This window comes from Purpureocillium takamizusanense, chromosome 5, assembly GCF_022605165.1.
Source record: "Purpureocillium takamizusanense chromosome 5, complete sequence".
Taxonomy (NCBI): domain Eukaryota; kingdom Fungi; phylum Ascomycota; class Sordariomycetes; order Hypocreales; family Ophiocordycipitaceae; genus Purpureocillium; species Purpureocillium takamizusanense.
This window is the reverse complement of record NC_063072.1, coordinates 1,783,630-1,798,658: the sequence shown is the minus strand read 5'-3', so window position 1 is coordinate 1,798,658 and position 15,029 is coordinate 1,783,630. Positions and strand designations below refer to the sequence as shown.

At 60.3% G+C, this 15,029-nt stretch overlaps 4 protein-coding genes across 4 annotated transcripts; 3 read left to right on the top strand and 1 right to left on the bottom strand.

Moving 5' to 3' along the window:
- The first annotated feature begins 74 nt into the window (after positions 1-74).
- On the top strand, positions 75-1,601 carry JDV02_006118 (uncharacterized protein). Its single transcript, XM_047987472.1, has one exon. It carries the CDS (start codon positions 133-135, stop codon positions 1,453-1,455), a length of 1,323 nt encoding a protein of 440 aa, XP_047843457.1. The 5' UTR covers positions 75-132; the 3' UTR covers positions 1,456-1,601.
- Positions 1,602-1,913: 312 nt separating this feature from the next.
- Positions 1,914-4,860, top strand: SEC6 (SNARE-binding exocyst subunit S6). Its single transcript, XM_047987471.1, has one exon. The coding sequence runs from the start codon at positions 2,157-2,159 to the stop codon at positions 4,467-4,469; it is 2,313 nt and encodes a 770-aa protein (XP_047843456.1). The 5' UTR covers positions 1,914-2,156; the 3' UTR covers positions 4,470-4,860.
- On the bottom strand, positions 4,720-9,792 carry JDV02_006116 (uncharacterized protein). The gene is made up of 5 exons (XM_047987470.1): positions 9,162-9,792; positions 8,936-9,087; positions 6,028-8,870; positions 5,309-5,960; positions 4,720-5,225 (listed from the first exon to the last, which is right to left on the bottom strand). Exons 1-5 carry the CDS (start codon positions 9,187-9,189, stop codon positions 5,196-5,198), a joined length of 3,705 nt encoding a protein of 1,234 aa, XP_047843455.1. The 5' UTR covers positions 9,190-9,792; the 3' UTR covers positions 4,720-5,195.
- A 910-nt stretch (positions 9,793-10,702) lies between these two features.
- GLR1 (Glutathione-disulfide reductase) lies at positions 10,703-12,810 on the top strand. Its single transcript, XM_047987469.1, has 2 exons — positions 10,703-11,175; positions 11,273-12,810. Exons 1-2 carry the CDS (start codon positions 10,910-10,912, stop codon positions 12,531-12,533), a joined length of 1,527 nt encoding a protein of 508 aa, XP_047843454.1. The 5' UTR covers positions 10,703-10,909; the 3' UTR covers positions 12,534-12,810.
- Positions 12,811-15,029: the final 2,219 nt, after the last annotated feature.

The following is a 15,029-nucleotide window of genomic DNA, read 5'->3' as shown; positions in this document are numbered from 1 at the left end:
TTGGAGCTGCAACAGCAACCCTGGGAAAAAAGTTGCCAGTGAGTGACGTCGCAGCGATTCTTTCTTCCATCCAGCTTCAGTTGGCATTTTCATTGTCTATCCGCCTCCCACCCACCAGACGGAACGCGCATCATGGCCGATCCTCTGCTCACGTCTCTCTGCGCCATCTGTCACGTCTCCGCGCCCAAGTACAAGTGCCCGCGGTGCAACATCCAAACGTGCTCGGTCCAGTGCATCAAGAAGCACAAGGCGTGGTCGGAATGCAGCGGCGAGCGCGATCCCACGACGTACGTGCCGCCGACGCAGCTGCGCACCGTCGCCGGCGTGAACCACGACTACAACTTCCTGCACGGCCTCGGCATGTCCATGGAGCGGACGCAGCGCGTCCTGGTCGACGACAGGAAGATCATGCGCGAGGAGGACCTGCGCCCCAAGACGGTGATGCAGCCCAAGTGGACGACGGGCCGCGACGGGAGGAAGAGGAGGACCATGGTGCCACGGCAGGGTGGCGGCGGTCACGGCGAGGCCAGCAGAGAGAGGAGGCTCGAGCGGCACCTGGCGCATAGGCTTAGGCAGCTCAACGTGCACGTTGTGTGCGCCCCTCTGGGCATGGCGAGGCAGAAGGAGAACAACACCACGTTCAATCGCCGCACCGGCACCGTCAACTGGCAGGTTGAATGGCTCCTGCTCGACCAAGACCAGCGATCCGCACCCGACCACCAGGCCCGAACTATGCCGACGCGGCTTCTATCCAAGGTACTCGAGGACGTGCCACTCCACGAAGCATACCAAGAAGCGCGGGGCGACAAGGACAAGACCGGACAGCCGAAGAAGGCAATGAGCGACAAGCGAACGAGCGAACCGCAGCAGCCATATACATCTATCTGGAACTATCTTGCCTACCCAGTGCAGGAGCCCTCGTCCGGCCGCTGGATACCCGGACAAGGCGTGGATACCAAGGCGCCTGCAGAGCCGACGACGCGGCGGCACGAATTTCAGTTCTTCCTCGCGGGGCCCCCCGCACGATCAGACGCCCCTCGGACAGTCACGTCGCTGGAGCCGGGGGACTGCCTGCGGACCATCCTCTCCAATACGACCGTTCGCGAATTCCCCACCGTATACGTGCTGAAGAGCGGCGAGGCTCTTCCCGCCGGCTTCGCTCTGGGGCCGAAGGAGCCGGCGCCCTCCTCATGGCAGCAGGGCAAGAAACGAACGACCGGCCCTGGACGTGGGACTGACCAGGGTGATGACAGGGCCTCGAAGCGGCGGAAACAAGACGAAAAGGACGTTGCGAAGGCTGAATCCGGAAGCGAGGAGGGCGAGGCGCAAGATGACGAAGAGGCGGTCGATGGACCCGGGGGCGAGGGGGAAGAGGCTTTGGAAGAGGGCGTCGATGAAGACGACGGCGAGGAGGACTCTACCAGCAGCTCCGGGACGGACAGCGAATCCGACTGATGCCATGGTAGCTTGTATCCCATACTTTCAGGCACGAGCGGTGCAGACAGCGACGATATCGTCGCCCGGCATTAGATACCCAGTTGCGCAGACCTGATCACCACGTAGTGAGTGTGCGACATGCGCAACTACATAGAATACCTTCTGTAGTTTTCATGGTTCAATTTCTCTTAATGTTTGCTATGTTGCCGGAGCCAGCTGTCATGAATGCAGTGTATTGATGTTGGCCGACGACGATTCGTAGGTCATTCGGCAGCTAGCATAGTAGTGGTGCGCGTTCGCATGGTTTTGGCCCCCTCGCTGGACGGGTAGGTGTTGTAGGTACCTGTTCGGGCTGCCTTACAGGCCGTCTTCAGCACAGCTACGCCCACGCGTCACCCTGAAACCGCCCCTTATTAGTTGCCGCGACTCGGCAGCGGACGACACCACCAGCCAGCCCCTCGACTCCACGTGTTGCGCCCGCCCGCCTCGCTCCCTGACCTTCCAATCCCCGACTCAAGCACGACCACCACCCAGCTGTGAAGCATTCAACCGCCGCCGTCGAGACCGCACACCTACCCATCACGCACACACGCCGACGACAATCGCTGCGCTCTGCACCGATTCGCACCGACCCTACGCCATGGTATGATCGGCGCAGCAGCGCCTAGCAGCCCGCCTCATTCTCCGCCGCTGCCACCGTCGTCGTCGCCGCCAACATCATGGACGACGCACCCGCGCCCAAGCTGTCGGAGCTGCTGCGGCACCCCGACGACCTCGACAAGATCCCCGCGCTCAAGCTCGAGTTCACGCGGAAAAAGGGCGCCGTCGACGGCCAGCTGCGCAATGGCCTGCGGGAGCAGCTCGAGACAACGCAGTCGGGCATGACGGGCCTGAGCGACGGCCAGAAGACGGTGCAGATGATCAAGGATGAGATGATGAGCATCGACAGGCTGTGCTCCGAGTCGCAGACCATGATCAAGGACTTTGCCAGCATCAACCTGGTGTCGCAGGCGCACCGCAACTTTGGCGCCGTCGAGGCCATGCGCCGCAACCTCGAGACCTTCAACGAGCGCCTGACCGTCGTCGAGGGCATGCTGCGCCAGGACGACGACGACCGGGAAAACATGCCCAACCTGCTGCCCTGCCACTACGAGCTGACGCAGCTGCGCAACATCCGCGACGACGCCATGGAGCAGATCCAGCGGGCCGACGACCCCAGCCTCGAGTCCACCCTCGAGGACTACTTTGCCCGCCTCGACGACACCATCGACTGGTTCGACGAGCACGTCGGCATCCTCGCCATGAACCTCATCAACCTCGTCGTCAACGACAACAACGGCCTCGTCGTGCGCTTCGCCGTCGTCATGGAGGCCGAGGAGCGCAGCGACCAGCGCGTCGCCGCTCTGCAGGAGGCCCTCAAGGACCACGAGGAGATGGCGGTCCGCTTCCAGAGCATCACCGACGGCGCCAAGAAGGTCCGCGGCTACAAGGACAAGTTCCTCCAGGCCATCCGGCTCAGCGCCGAGCAGCAGTTCGACCAGGCCCGCGACGAGTTCCTCGACGACGCCACCCAGCTCGAGAAGATCATGAAGTGGTACTTCAACGACCTCAACGCCGTCAAGATCGGCATGACGCCCCTCATGCCCAAGAAGTGGCGCATCGCGAAGACGTACGCCGACACCTACCACCAGCTCATGCATGACTTTCTCGTCGGCATCGTCGAGGACCCCCAGGGCAGCTCGGCCCACACGCTCGAGATTGTGAGCTTCCCCGAAAAGTACTACAAGAAGATGGCCAAGCTGGGCTTCCGCCAGGAGGACCTGACGCCGCACGTCATCGACAACCGCGAGGCCGAGCTAGTGCGCGACTTCCGCCAGCTCATCATCAAGTTCCTCGACGAGTGGATCGACCGCATCTTCGACCAGGAGAAGCGCGACTTTGCCGACCGCAACGTCGAGGGCTCCAACCTCGACCAGGACGAGTACGGCTACTTCCGCACCAAGAACCTGGTGGCCCTGTGGCGCATGTTGCGCGAGCAGGTCGAGGCTGGCGCCGGCTCCAAGCGCACCGACGTGGTCGAGGGCGTCGTCGACGCCATGTTCCTGCGCCTGCGCGCCCGCCAGCAGGCCTGGCAGCGCCTCCTCGAGGACGAGGCCCTGCGCTACGAGTCGTTGTCGGCCGGCAAGATGGCGGCTGTGGCGGCGGCGGCGGCGGGGACGGGGACGGGGACCTCGGACGGCCTCGACGGCTTCCAGGCGCTTCAGGACTGGCTCGTCGCCACGGCCAACGACCAGATCGCCTGCATCGACGACAACGAGGAGGAGAACCGCCTCGGCTACCTGTCGAGCTTCCGCCAGATGCTCGAGCCGCACGTCTCGCCGCCGTACCTCGAGCGCGCCGACCACGAGGTGGCGGCGCTGCGCGACGGCTACGTCGACTTCAGCACCTGGTGCATCACAAAGTTCGCGCAGCTCGTCTTCGCCGTCGACTTCAAGACGGTCATGCCCGACTTCTTCACGCCGCGCTGGTACCCCAACACGGCCATGAAGCAGATGGTGGTGACGTTTGAGGAGTACGTCAACGACTACCGCCAGGTGCTGCACCACTCCCTCGTCGACATCTTCACCGAGATCTTCGCCGACGAGCTGCTCGTCCACTACCTCTCGGCCGTGCGCAACAAGGGCGCCCGCTTCCGCCGCGCAGACCCCTTCCGCGACAAGCTCTTCAACGACATCTCCACCGCCTTTGAGCTCTTCAACAACCTCCCCAACCCCGACGTCGGCCAGGCCATCAAGCAGACCTGGCGCGCCACCGAGCCCTTCCTCCGCCTCCTCTCCGCCGACAAGGACGCCGTCCCCGACGAGTTCGCCGCCTTCAAGTCCCAGTACTGGGACCTGCAGATCAGCTGGGTCGAGGCCGTCCTGCGCGCCAGGGACGACTTTGACAGGGCCATGCTCAACGCCGTCAAGGCCAGGGCCGCCCAGATGGACGTGACGAGGGGGCCCGAGACCATCATGAGCAAGGTGAAATGAATGTAACGAAAGCCCCATCCCCAAATGAGGGAGCTCAGGCGGACTTTTGCGGACGGCGCAGCCAGACGATGGGCGTCTTCTATTCCATCACGCTCGCCCCCTCACCGCCCTTGATATATCCGTCGACATGGTGTATCTGTTATTGGGCTGCCCGCATCAAGGATACCAACGATTTGTTTGTTTTTTCAACCGCGAGGGGGGGATCCCAGGTAGTAGTAGTCGTACGCATGCTCACAGAGAGAAATGTACGTTCTGAAGAGACGGTTTGGCCCCCCGATAGATAGAGAGTGTGCGTGAGTACTTCGCAGTAGTAGCGACTTGAGCAATAGTATCATTGGAAGAGAAACCACTCCCCCACCGTCTCAATCGTCTCTGTCTGCCTGTATGCCTACACTATTGACAACACACCACGGCATGCCGCACAACAGAACACAACACACACACACACACACACACACAATGGCAACACGTCTTTGTGTCTGAAATCCGACATCCAAACAAACAACCCATCCTCTCGCGGCAGCCCCGCGTGGGCCCAGCTCAAGATGCAGCACTAGCAAAGGCTAGGACGATGAGGGCAGCGCAAAGGAAATGCTCCCTCCTATACGCTGCCATGAAAGCGACAATTACAACATCTTCAGACTCTCGAATGGGAGGCCTCAGGATAGACTGGGGCTGACCCCGAGGCAAGCGAGATCAACTGGTCAATATGCCGTGAAAGCAGTCCTACGACTGGCTCGCCAAGTAATTTGCAGCCTGAGAGGGCGTAGCCGTTAGCGTCTGGGTCAATAGCCAGGGCATACTAGGTATTCGCATGTATGGAGGACAGGGATACTCACTCTTTCCAAATTGTAATCATATTTCTCTAGTGCCGCGACTGCGTCGGCTCTAGAGTAGCCCATCCCTGTCAGGTTCTTGAGTATCGGGTCGTCGTGTTCTCCCTGGTCTGTGAGAGCACGTCCCGGCGCCGATGGCCGCGAATCCTTCTTGTCATCGTTGCCCGTCGCCCCCGTATTGCTTATTCCAGGAGGCGTGACTGTGTTCGGGGAGTCGAGGCCGGCAAATATGGCATCCCAGTCGTGATTTTCAGCGGGCTTTTGCTGAGCACCGCCAACGCCGGCGGCTGGCCCGGTGGCGGAGTGCGAGGGAACGAAGTCGAAGCTGCTCTCGTTGCCAAACGCTGTAGACTCGCTTTTGGTCTGGCTGGGTGGAGGACTGCTGTCAAACACCGGATTGAAATCATCCCGAGAAATGTTGGCAAAGTCGTCGTCCGCCGAGCCCTCTTTGGCGTCCTCGAGGCCCTCAAAGTCGTCGTCTAGATCATCAAACGCCCCTTTAGCCACCGTGTTCTTCGGCGCTGAGCTCGGGGGGGCTGGCGGCAGGGAAGAAGACCCAAAGATGTCATCGGCAATATCGTTGGCGCTCGGCGACGGCTTTGCAGCCAATACATTTGCAGTGGTGATTGTGGCGGGCGACGAGGGCTGTTCGGAGCTGGAGTAGGATGTCAGCGCTCATCTGGAAAACACCGTCTTCTCACTGAGGCACGTAATTTACTTACCCTCGGCTTAACCCGTCTGTAGGCTCCTTGGCGGCCGCCGCGTCACTCTGCTTGGCCTCAGGAGCCGGCTCCGACCCGGTCGTCTTCCCGTCCGCCTTGTGCTTCGGCGACGTGGGCGTGAAGTCATCGTCAAAGCCTCCCCTTTCGCTATCCGAGTCGGAATCATCATCGCGCTCGAGCTCCGAGATGGGCGGAAACTCGGAGTCGAAGGCGGACTGCGTCTTCGCACCATCCGCGGCAGTGGAATTTTGACTCTTACTAGATGAGGTGAATGCTGCAAAGGCGTTGTCAAAATCGGCCTTGGCCTTCGCCTGGTCGGTATTACCAAACTCCACTGCGCCAGGAGAGGTGGTAGTTTGGGGCGCGACTTCTCCCGCAATGGTCTCCTTCGCGTCACCAGAAGTCGGCGCGGGACTTGCCGGTTCGGTCTTGTCGCCATCATCGCTGGTAGACGCGGCCTTGGTAATGCCTGCACTGGCTGCTTCTCCAGCCAACGGCGTGGTTGCCGAGCCAGCCACGGAGCCCTCGGCGCGGGATGCGGGGGGAGACACCTGGCGAGATGACGATAGTGACTCTGAATGATCAGGGAAAGGCAGGAAGCTAGAACTGATCTGCCTCGACTCCGGAGGGGCCGGAGGTTCTGCAGCCAGCGTACCCTGTCGGCTGATCTGTGGCGTCGACGACGCCGTGTTGTACGACGCACCACTTGCGACGGAGTTGCCCGTATTCTGCTGCTTGAATGCCATTGCTGCTGGCGGCGGGGAGGTGCTAGTTGGGACAGCTGGGAACGAGGGGCCAAAGACGTCGTCAAAGGACTTGTCGGGAACGCCCCTGGATGCTGGGGGAGGAAATGCGCCCATGATGTCCGTGCTGGCCGTTCTCTTAAAGAAGGGATTGTTCCCACTGGAGCTGGACAGTGCCGGACTCGCGACGTGGGCAGACGTCGAAACAGGAGAGCTGCTGTCAATATGTCGAGAGGCCTCCTCATTTGCCTTGGTCAGATCCTCGGCCTCAGTCTTTAGCTTATCACGCTCTCCCTCCGTCGTCGCCAGCTGCTTCTTATTGATGGCGACGAGACCCTTTTGCTGGCGGGCGTCCGATTTCAGCTTCTCGATCTGAGGCTTGAGCTGTGCAATTTCTCCATTCACCACCCGTATGCGCTCCCGCAGCTTTGTGTTCTCTTGCTGATCTGCTTGGTACGCGTTGAGGAACTGTTGGTGCTGGGCTTGGGTGTCCCTGTATTGGCTTTCAAGGGTCATGCACTCGCCCTGCAGCTTCTGTGTTTCGGATCGAGACTTCCGCAACTGCTCCTCGAGGGCACGGGTATCTTCGGCTTCCTTTTCGTACAGGGCACGCAGCTGCGCCAGCCTCTGCTCAAAGTTTTGCTTCTGCGAGTTGGACTGATTCAGGTCATTTTGGATCGTGGTCCGCTTGCTCTGGACGTCTTGCATCTCCTTGGACAAGGAGCCAATCTGGTTCGAAAGGTTGGCGAGCTCTGTTGTCTCTCCAGATATTTTCTTGCTGGCTTCCGGGTCATGGTCGTCGAGAAGATCATCCGACTGCCGCACGGCAGGCTTGTCGCCTGTTGACTGCACGGTCAAGCCCCTTCCAAAAGAGGAGGAGGGAACAAAGGGCTTGAAAGTTGAGGTCGGCGCGGCTCCGCGGACGGGAGAAGACGGCGAGAGGACCGCGGACCCTCCTGCGAACGGGTCGTTGGCGTTCGAACCGCCTGTGGACATGGTTGTCTGAAGCGGCGCAGCTGGCGTTGGGCTAGAGGCACCCGAATCGAGACCGAACAGGTCCTCCAGGGCAGACTTGGGCTGCGGTGGAGGGGCCTGGGTCATGGGCGGCGGGTCGAACGCAGAAGACGCGGCCGCTGGGCGGGGCTGGCTGCGCATGCTCGGGGGGATCAAGTTGGCAGGAAGAGAAGAAGGGAGAGGCGCCGAGCGGCCGCTGCGCTGCTGTCTGATCAAATACATTGCGACAGCAAAAGCGTCAGGGTTAAGCGTTCCCTGGCTGTTGAAGTCGGCGAGATCCCAAATTTGAGCCAGCACCTCCTCAGACAGGTTCGACTGGCTGAAAAAAGGCACGGCTTCGTCACCGGTAATGTACCCCTTCTTCGTCTTGTCGAGAGTGGCATAGATTTGGTCGAAGCGCTCCTTGTCGGCGGCCGTTATAGCCCAATCACCCCCAGCAGGTCCGGCGGACTGGGAGGTTCGCCCCAGGGGGCTCCCGGTACGTGGTTGAGCCGTTCCGCTCAACTGCCTGGGAATGGCAGAAAGTCCCGTATTCGTCGGTGACTGGCGAGGCCCGGAAATCGATCCGCGCTGCGTGGCAGCCTCGTACAAACCGGCAGGCAGGACCGTCGGCAGAGCGCGAAGCGCGCCAGTCTTCATTGACGTGAGCAGGTGCATGGCAATGATGAACTCGGCCAGCACAAGAGCACCACGCTGCTCCGTGTCTGCCAGCGCCCATATCCTGCCGAGCGTCTCATTCGGCATTCCCGATTTATCAAAGATCTGCCGAGCTTGATCGCCAGCTAGCATATTTCCCTGGATCGCCTGCCGCTCAAACAAGCTGGTATACTGAGCCACCTTGTCCGGCGTCAGGGGAGGGATCCGTATTCCGCCGCCAGTTCCCTGAGCTTGGAGAGCCGGGGAGGCGGCGGCGGCGGCGGCGGCAGGCATCTGCATGCCCTCAAATCGGGGCAACGGGGCGGGCTGAACAGCGAGTTCGGCCCGAGGCTCGCGGCCGGCCTGGGCATGCGCAATGAGACGCAGGACGATGCCAAAGCCAACGGGAGTCAGAAACCCGCGATTCTCCTTGTCTGCGATTTGCCATATCTGCAGCAGCAAGTGGTCAGTCGGGGGCAGCAGACGGGGCAAGATCCGCGGGAGCCGGCACCCACCTCTCCGAGGACTCGGGAGTCGAGCCGGGTCTTATCGAAGAATGTGACGGCGGCATCGCCAGTGACGACGCGGAGGTTCTCGGGATCGGCCTGTTTGAAGAGGTCGCCGTAGACTCGCTTCTCCTCGGGCGTCAGGTTGAGATTGGGCGCTGCTGTGCCAACGACATGGACTGTCAGCGGGTTTGTGTCGCAGCTGCGCAAAGGAAGCCACCGGAGAAGAGTGTACCAGAATCAGCGCCGCTTTCTGCGGACATGGCACGAGACGATGACCGGGCCACGGCCGGTCCCCTCGGATTCAATGCCGGGTGCAGGTGTGCGTGAGCTGGTTGGGCTCGCGATGCGAGGCCGCAGTGCTCGGTGACGGCGGGTGAAGCGTCGTCGGGTCGGGTCGGGGGGAGGCGCAGCTACAACGCTCGTCCGGTAAGGGGATGATGCGTCGGTACGCGTATGCGGTGTCGAGGCCTTCTGGAAGCGCCACGCGCAGGAGACGGCAGCCACGACTCTGAGGCGCGGACGGGCTGGTCGATGAGACCGAGGTGGAGGAGGAGCACGCAGCTGCTGCTAAGGTTGTTGGTTAGGTTGGCCGGTAGGGGAGCTGGCGACGGGTCGGACGGCCGGGTTGGCTGGAGGCTGAGGTGGTTGGTGGTTGGTGGAGGTTGGTGATTGGCGTGGCTGATGAAGTGACGTGCCCGCCCTGGGGGACCAGCAGCAGCAGGAGGTAGGTGGTGCCTCACTGAGTGCTGCTGTTCGGGCGCGTCCATTTGATGCCCCCCTGTGGCTGACGTGCTGTAGGTACGTAACCTAAGTGGACGAGGCACCCAACCAGCACCCAAGCCAGTGCAGTCGTTCGTTTCAATGGTGCTTTTGCTGTCGTAGCGGCGGCGGCGGCGGCGGCGTGCCGCTAAGAACGTGCCGCTAAGAAAAGCTGGTGCGGGGCGACGGAGTTCCTGCCTACTAAGCTAGCAGGTTGACCTCGCCAAGCTCGCATTGCTGTTCTGGGGCGGGACATCTGGAGTGTAGGGTAGCCCGTCCCGGCTTGGCAAAGGAGCGACCTGGGATTTGGCAAGATGCGTTGCTCTGGTCCGAAAGACGCTAGAGATTATGGATAATAATGCCCTGTGGGAGTGTGTGTGACTACAGCTATTCTCTGCCGTGCGGGGAGACGACGGCTGGTGATTCCTTCGTGCGTGGTGATGGATACGGCGACGACCCGGACCCGCCATGCAGTCGGGGCGAAGCGGAAGACGCACACTCGACAACATGTGCTGCTATGAGCTGCTGCTGTCGCCGCCACCAGCTGCCCTTCAACCTCAAGCTTCGTGGCGTCACTCGAGTGATTCCAAATCCGCCTCGTCGCTGCCAGGCGCGCAGGGCAGCTCTGGATTGCCGAGGAGTTGCCTATTCAGCGACTCGTCTCCCGAGGTCTGTTTGGTCGATGTATCGACATGCTCAACAAGGCACTGGTGTGCGAGGTGGATGCAGGCGGGGGGTCCTGGCACCTGGCCATTGATGGAAGTGCTAGGTATCCGCATAAGGCAGGGCCGGCCGCCCGCTAGAAGGCGTCAATCAAGCAATCACCTCACCCCAAGCTGCAGCGCGGCTGGGCACCCACTAGGCACCTCACCCACCCCTCCGAGCTTCTGGAACCACTTCCATTCTTGCAGGCGGGCCGCTCGGATTACTCAGCTGCTCAGCTCCCGCGAGCCGAAACTCGGGCCTGTCGGGCTTGCCGGTCTCGTTGGCCCAGCTCTCTTGATGGCGTGCGTACGTGCGTGCATGCTCACAAATCCAAACCCCCAAAAAAGCACATCCATCCCGTCTGCAAGTATTAGACGTCATTCCGCTACCACCCCACACGAGCCCATTGAACCCCTCCATCGCAAACGTGCATGCCGCCAAAGTATATCTATCCCGGCAGCTCCCCTCTTCTCCCTCCGTCGACCCCGTTGAGTCCAGTCCGCCCCGGCACTGTCGATGAACCCACTCGCCCTCTCCTCCCGCGCTTCGTTCCACGCCTCGAGAGCCGCTCCGCTGCGCCTAGCTTCACTCTCCCGGCATTTGTCCACGTCCGGGCCGACCACCACCACCACCATGGCTCCCGTAACCAAGGAGGCCGACTACCTCGTCCTCGGCGGCGGAAGCGGCGGCCTGGGCTCTGCCCGCATGGCCAGCGGCAAGTTCGGCACCAAGGCCATCGTCGTCGAGGCTAAGCGGCTGGGTGGAACTTGTGTCAACGTCGGGTAAGCGACGCAGCCCCCGCATCAGCTGTGCCTGTACTATTGCTTGCTTGCTTGAGTGGCGGCTGACAACCAACGCCCCCTTCTTGCTCTTGTGCAGCTGCGTTCCCAAAAAGGTCACCTTCAACGCTGCGGCCATCGCCGAGGCCATCCACGACTCCAAGGCCTATGGCTTCTCCGTGCAGCAGACGGCGCCCTTTGACTGGACCACGTTCAAGCACAAGCGTGACGCCTACGTCAAGCGCCTCAACGGCATCTACGAGCGCAACCTGAACAACGACAAGGTTGAGTACCTCCACGGCTGGGGGAAGCTGGTGTCCAAGAACCAGGTCGAGGTCACCCTCGACGATGGGTCCAAGGTGCTGGTCAACGCCAAGAAGATTCTCGTCGCCGTCGGTGGCCGCCCGAGCTCGCCTCCCAAGATCCCCGGCGCCGAGTTCGGCATCAACAGTGATGGATTCTTTGAAATCGAAAAACAGCCCAAGAAGGTGGCCATTGTTGGCGCTGGCTACATCGCCGTCGAGTTTGCAGGCATGTTCAACGCCCTCGGCACCGAGACACACCTGATCATCCGGCACAACACCTTCCTTCGCCACTTTGACCCCATGATTCAGGAGTCAGTCACCAAGGAGTATGAGCGCCTCGGCGTCCACCTGCACAAGAACTCCAACACCACAAAAGTGGAAAAGGATGCCAACGGCAAGCTCACGGTGACCTACAAGGACGACAGCGGACACGAGAGCTCTGTATCTGACGTCGATGAGCTGATCTGGGCTGTGGGTCGCGTGCCCGAGACCAGTGGCATCGGCCTGGAGGAGGCTGGCGTTAAGCTGAATGAGAAAGGCTTCGTCGTTGTCGACGAGTACCAGAACAGCAGCGTCGACAACATCTACGCCCTCGGCGACGTGACAGGTCAGGTCGAGTTGACCCCCGTTGCCATCGCCGCTGGCCGCAAGCTCGCGCACCGCCTTTTTGGCCCGCCAGAGTTCAAGGCGGCCAAGCTCGACTATAGCAATATCCCGTCCGTCGTCTTCGCCCACCCCGAGGTAGGAAGCATCGGCTTGACGGAGCCGCAGGCTATCGAGAAGTACGGCAAGGATAACATCAAGGTCTACAAGACGGGGTTTACGGCCATGTACTACGCCATGATGGACCCGGAGCAAAAGGGCCCAACCAACTACAAGCTCATCACCACTGGCCCCGACGAGAAGGTCGTTGGCTTGCACATCATGGGCCAGGGCAGCGGAGAGATGCTGCAGGGCTTCGGCGTTGCCGTCAAAATGGGTGCCACCAAGGCCGACTTTGACAGTTGTGTTGCCATTCACCCCACGAGCGCCGAAGAGTTGGTGACGTTGAAGTAATAGACGATAGAGAGCCAAGATGGGAATGAGCTTGTCTCGAGTGTTTAGAAAGCACAGGGACGGGACTTGAGTGTTGTCGCTGCAATGGATGGAGGATGAGGGTGGTGGCCCTATCTGAGATACTTGTTTGTATGAGCTGCTTTGCACGAGTCAACGACTATGCCATGTGCATCATAGCACTCAGGCCGCCCATGATGACTGTATAGCTCCGATACAAAATCCTGGTCAGATTTCCTGACGCGGTTCCTGCTTTGATGTTATCCCCACGCGTCCGAGCGGTCAATTGGACTCTTCCTTCAGAGTTCTCCTAGGGCATACAAAGCCGACACGCTCTTGTGCCATATGTGTTGGGCAAAAGCCGGCCAAGTTCGGCGTGAATTCTGCGTGCTCTTTAAGCGCGTACCTTCATACAATCGTGCCCGTATGTCGGGACGGTACAGTCTCTTCTTTGGTTCAAAGCGCTGAGCCGGATCGTTTCTCCTAGATAGACAGATCCGTCGTGTCGTCCATGTGCTTACATGGTGGTAGTGACGATATCGTTCGACGGGACAGGGGGTCTGTTTGGGGTTTAGACGAGCGGACAGCGGCCACCGTCTTTGACGTCGAGAAACTTTTTGCTGGCGGGGTTCCCGGCTCCTGGAGGGGGGCCAGACGGCGGCACTACATGTATAGTCCGTGGAGGAAAAAGAATGGACTCTCGTGGAGTCTCCGAGTGGTGTCTGAGGGGCGGCTCTTAAGGAACTGAGCCATTAGAGAGAGGTAGAGAGGTATGCGTGCCCACATCGCCGGTCAGGCACGCGTTGCCACTCTGCATGAACGATTGCCCCGGTGCGAGAAGAGAGGAAAGAGAGTCAGTCCAACTATAGAGTCTGGACATCAGCTATAAGATATCCCGCACAGGGATGCTAGTAGAACCGGCGGGCAGAGAGACTCACGTGGAAACGACACAGCTCGTCGGCCCACTGCAGCTTGGTGACTCGTGAGTCGTCATGAAGCATGGCGCGCGCACGTGTTTGTCCACTGATATACGTAGTAGCTTCAGCTCCTGAATCAGGGGAGCAAGGGAGGCCCTGGACCGTGTTCATTCCTGTGATACTGCTAGTAGTATCCCAATACTAATTTGCACGAGTAAGGGGCGAACAGTAATACTAGTCTTTTGTAGTCATGCGTTTTTTATTTTTGGATTTTTGGCTGCACCCCAACCACGCGATCTCGCGACAAGGGCATGGCATCCGTCGTCACGTGTCAGCGCGAACAGGAGGAATGCAATGATATACAAGGAGAATATGGAGACGGACGGGGGTTCCGCTTGATGCTGCCGCCAAGCATAATAGGGCTGCGACGTAGGTTAGTACGTGGCTTTCTTTCTAGGTGTCGATTTAGAGTCACCCTCAATAACGGTGGCAGACCAGGGATGGGCTAGCATCAAATGCCGACAGTGCTAACAAGGTAATAGTAGTAGCAGTGTAGCATCAAGTATTCCGCTTGATGAGCGTGGAATGGTACCCTGAACGCCGCCATTGCGGCCATCATTGAAACCACGGACGCGGCTACGCCTTCGCGTGATGGCACGTACTATACTGTAATAACTGTATAAACAGCTTCTGGCAGCATTGTGGCTTCGGGATCGGGAGAGCCGGACTATCGTTTGCCGGATCGTCGTGCTGCCCCATGCCCCCCAAGCCCCCCTGAACACACAGGCCTTTATAGTACTACTACTACGTCACCACCTTCTTTTGCCCTCGTCGTCGTCATGTCGCAGGTATTTATTTGTTGGTGCTTTGCCATGACGTCGGACACTTGGACCCAACGGCATGGCATCGCATGGCATCGGTATCGGAGCCAGAGAGAAGTGCGAGCAACCGGGGGGCGTGGCGTCTTGGCCTGGGCCGCGATTGTCGCCTCCCCCCCCCCTTTCCCCCTCCGTCCGCCTCGCGCTCCGTGTCGAGTCAGCGTCGCCGCCGGTCGCGCGCGCGAGTCGCTCCCTGGGGCCAGGGGGGAGCCGCGACCACGCCCCGACCGCGCGCGCGGGTTCAGGCCTGGACGACGGACGCGTGGTGTACATACGTAGTGGTGCATTTGGTGGCGGCGGCGGCGGCGGTGGTGGTGTCGCTTGTGGCCACTCTGCATCGTTGCGGGATCTCAACGCCACCCAGGACGCTGGGGCCATATACGAAGTACGTACAGTATGTGGCGCGAGCTGGGATCGGGCGATACGTACTATACGTAACTGCGGTTTTCCTGCGGATGATTGACACGATTGCCGTCAAGGGCACGCGCGATGGACCGTTCTGTACAGAGCAATGGCTCGGGTATAAGTACTACGTACGTACGAAGTACAATATACGTGGTAGTGGTAGGAGTAGAAGCAGTATGGGAGATGGAACGGTTACGTAGATACCAAACACGAGCCGCGTCTTTCCTGTGCATGGTTTTCGGCCGGAGATTGGATCGTCGTCTCGTCTAGAAAGTGTCCCGGCGACGAACGAGGGGCGA

Coding starts and splice junctions, on each gene's coding strand:
- JDV02_006118 (XM_047987472.1), top strand. CDS start 133: ATGGCCGATCCTCTGCTCACGTCTCTCTGCGCCATCTGTCACGTCTCC.
- SEC6 (XM_047987471.1), top strand. CDS start 2,157: ATGGACGACGCACCCGCGCCCAAGCTGTCGGAGCTGCTGCGGCACCCC.
- JDV02_006116 (XM_047987470.1), bottom strand. CDS start 9,189: ATGTCCGCAGAAAGCGGCGCTGATTCTG. Junction 8,871..8,935: donor ACTCCCGAGTCCTCGGAGAG/GTGGGTGCCGGC, acceptor TTGCTGCTGCAG/ATATGGCAAATCGCAGACAA. Junction 5,961..6,027: donor ACAGACGGGTTAAGCCGAGG/GTAAGTAAATTA, acceptor ATCCTACTCCAG/CTCCGAACAGCCCTCGTCGC.
- GLR1 (XM_047987469.1), top strand. CDS start 10,910: ATGAACCCACTCGCCCTCTCCTCCCGCGCTTCGTTCCACGCCTCGAGA. Junction 11,176..11,272: donor GGAACTTGTGTCAACGTCGG/GTAAGCGACGCA, acceptor GCTCTTGTGCAG/CTGCGTTCCCAAAAAGGTCA.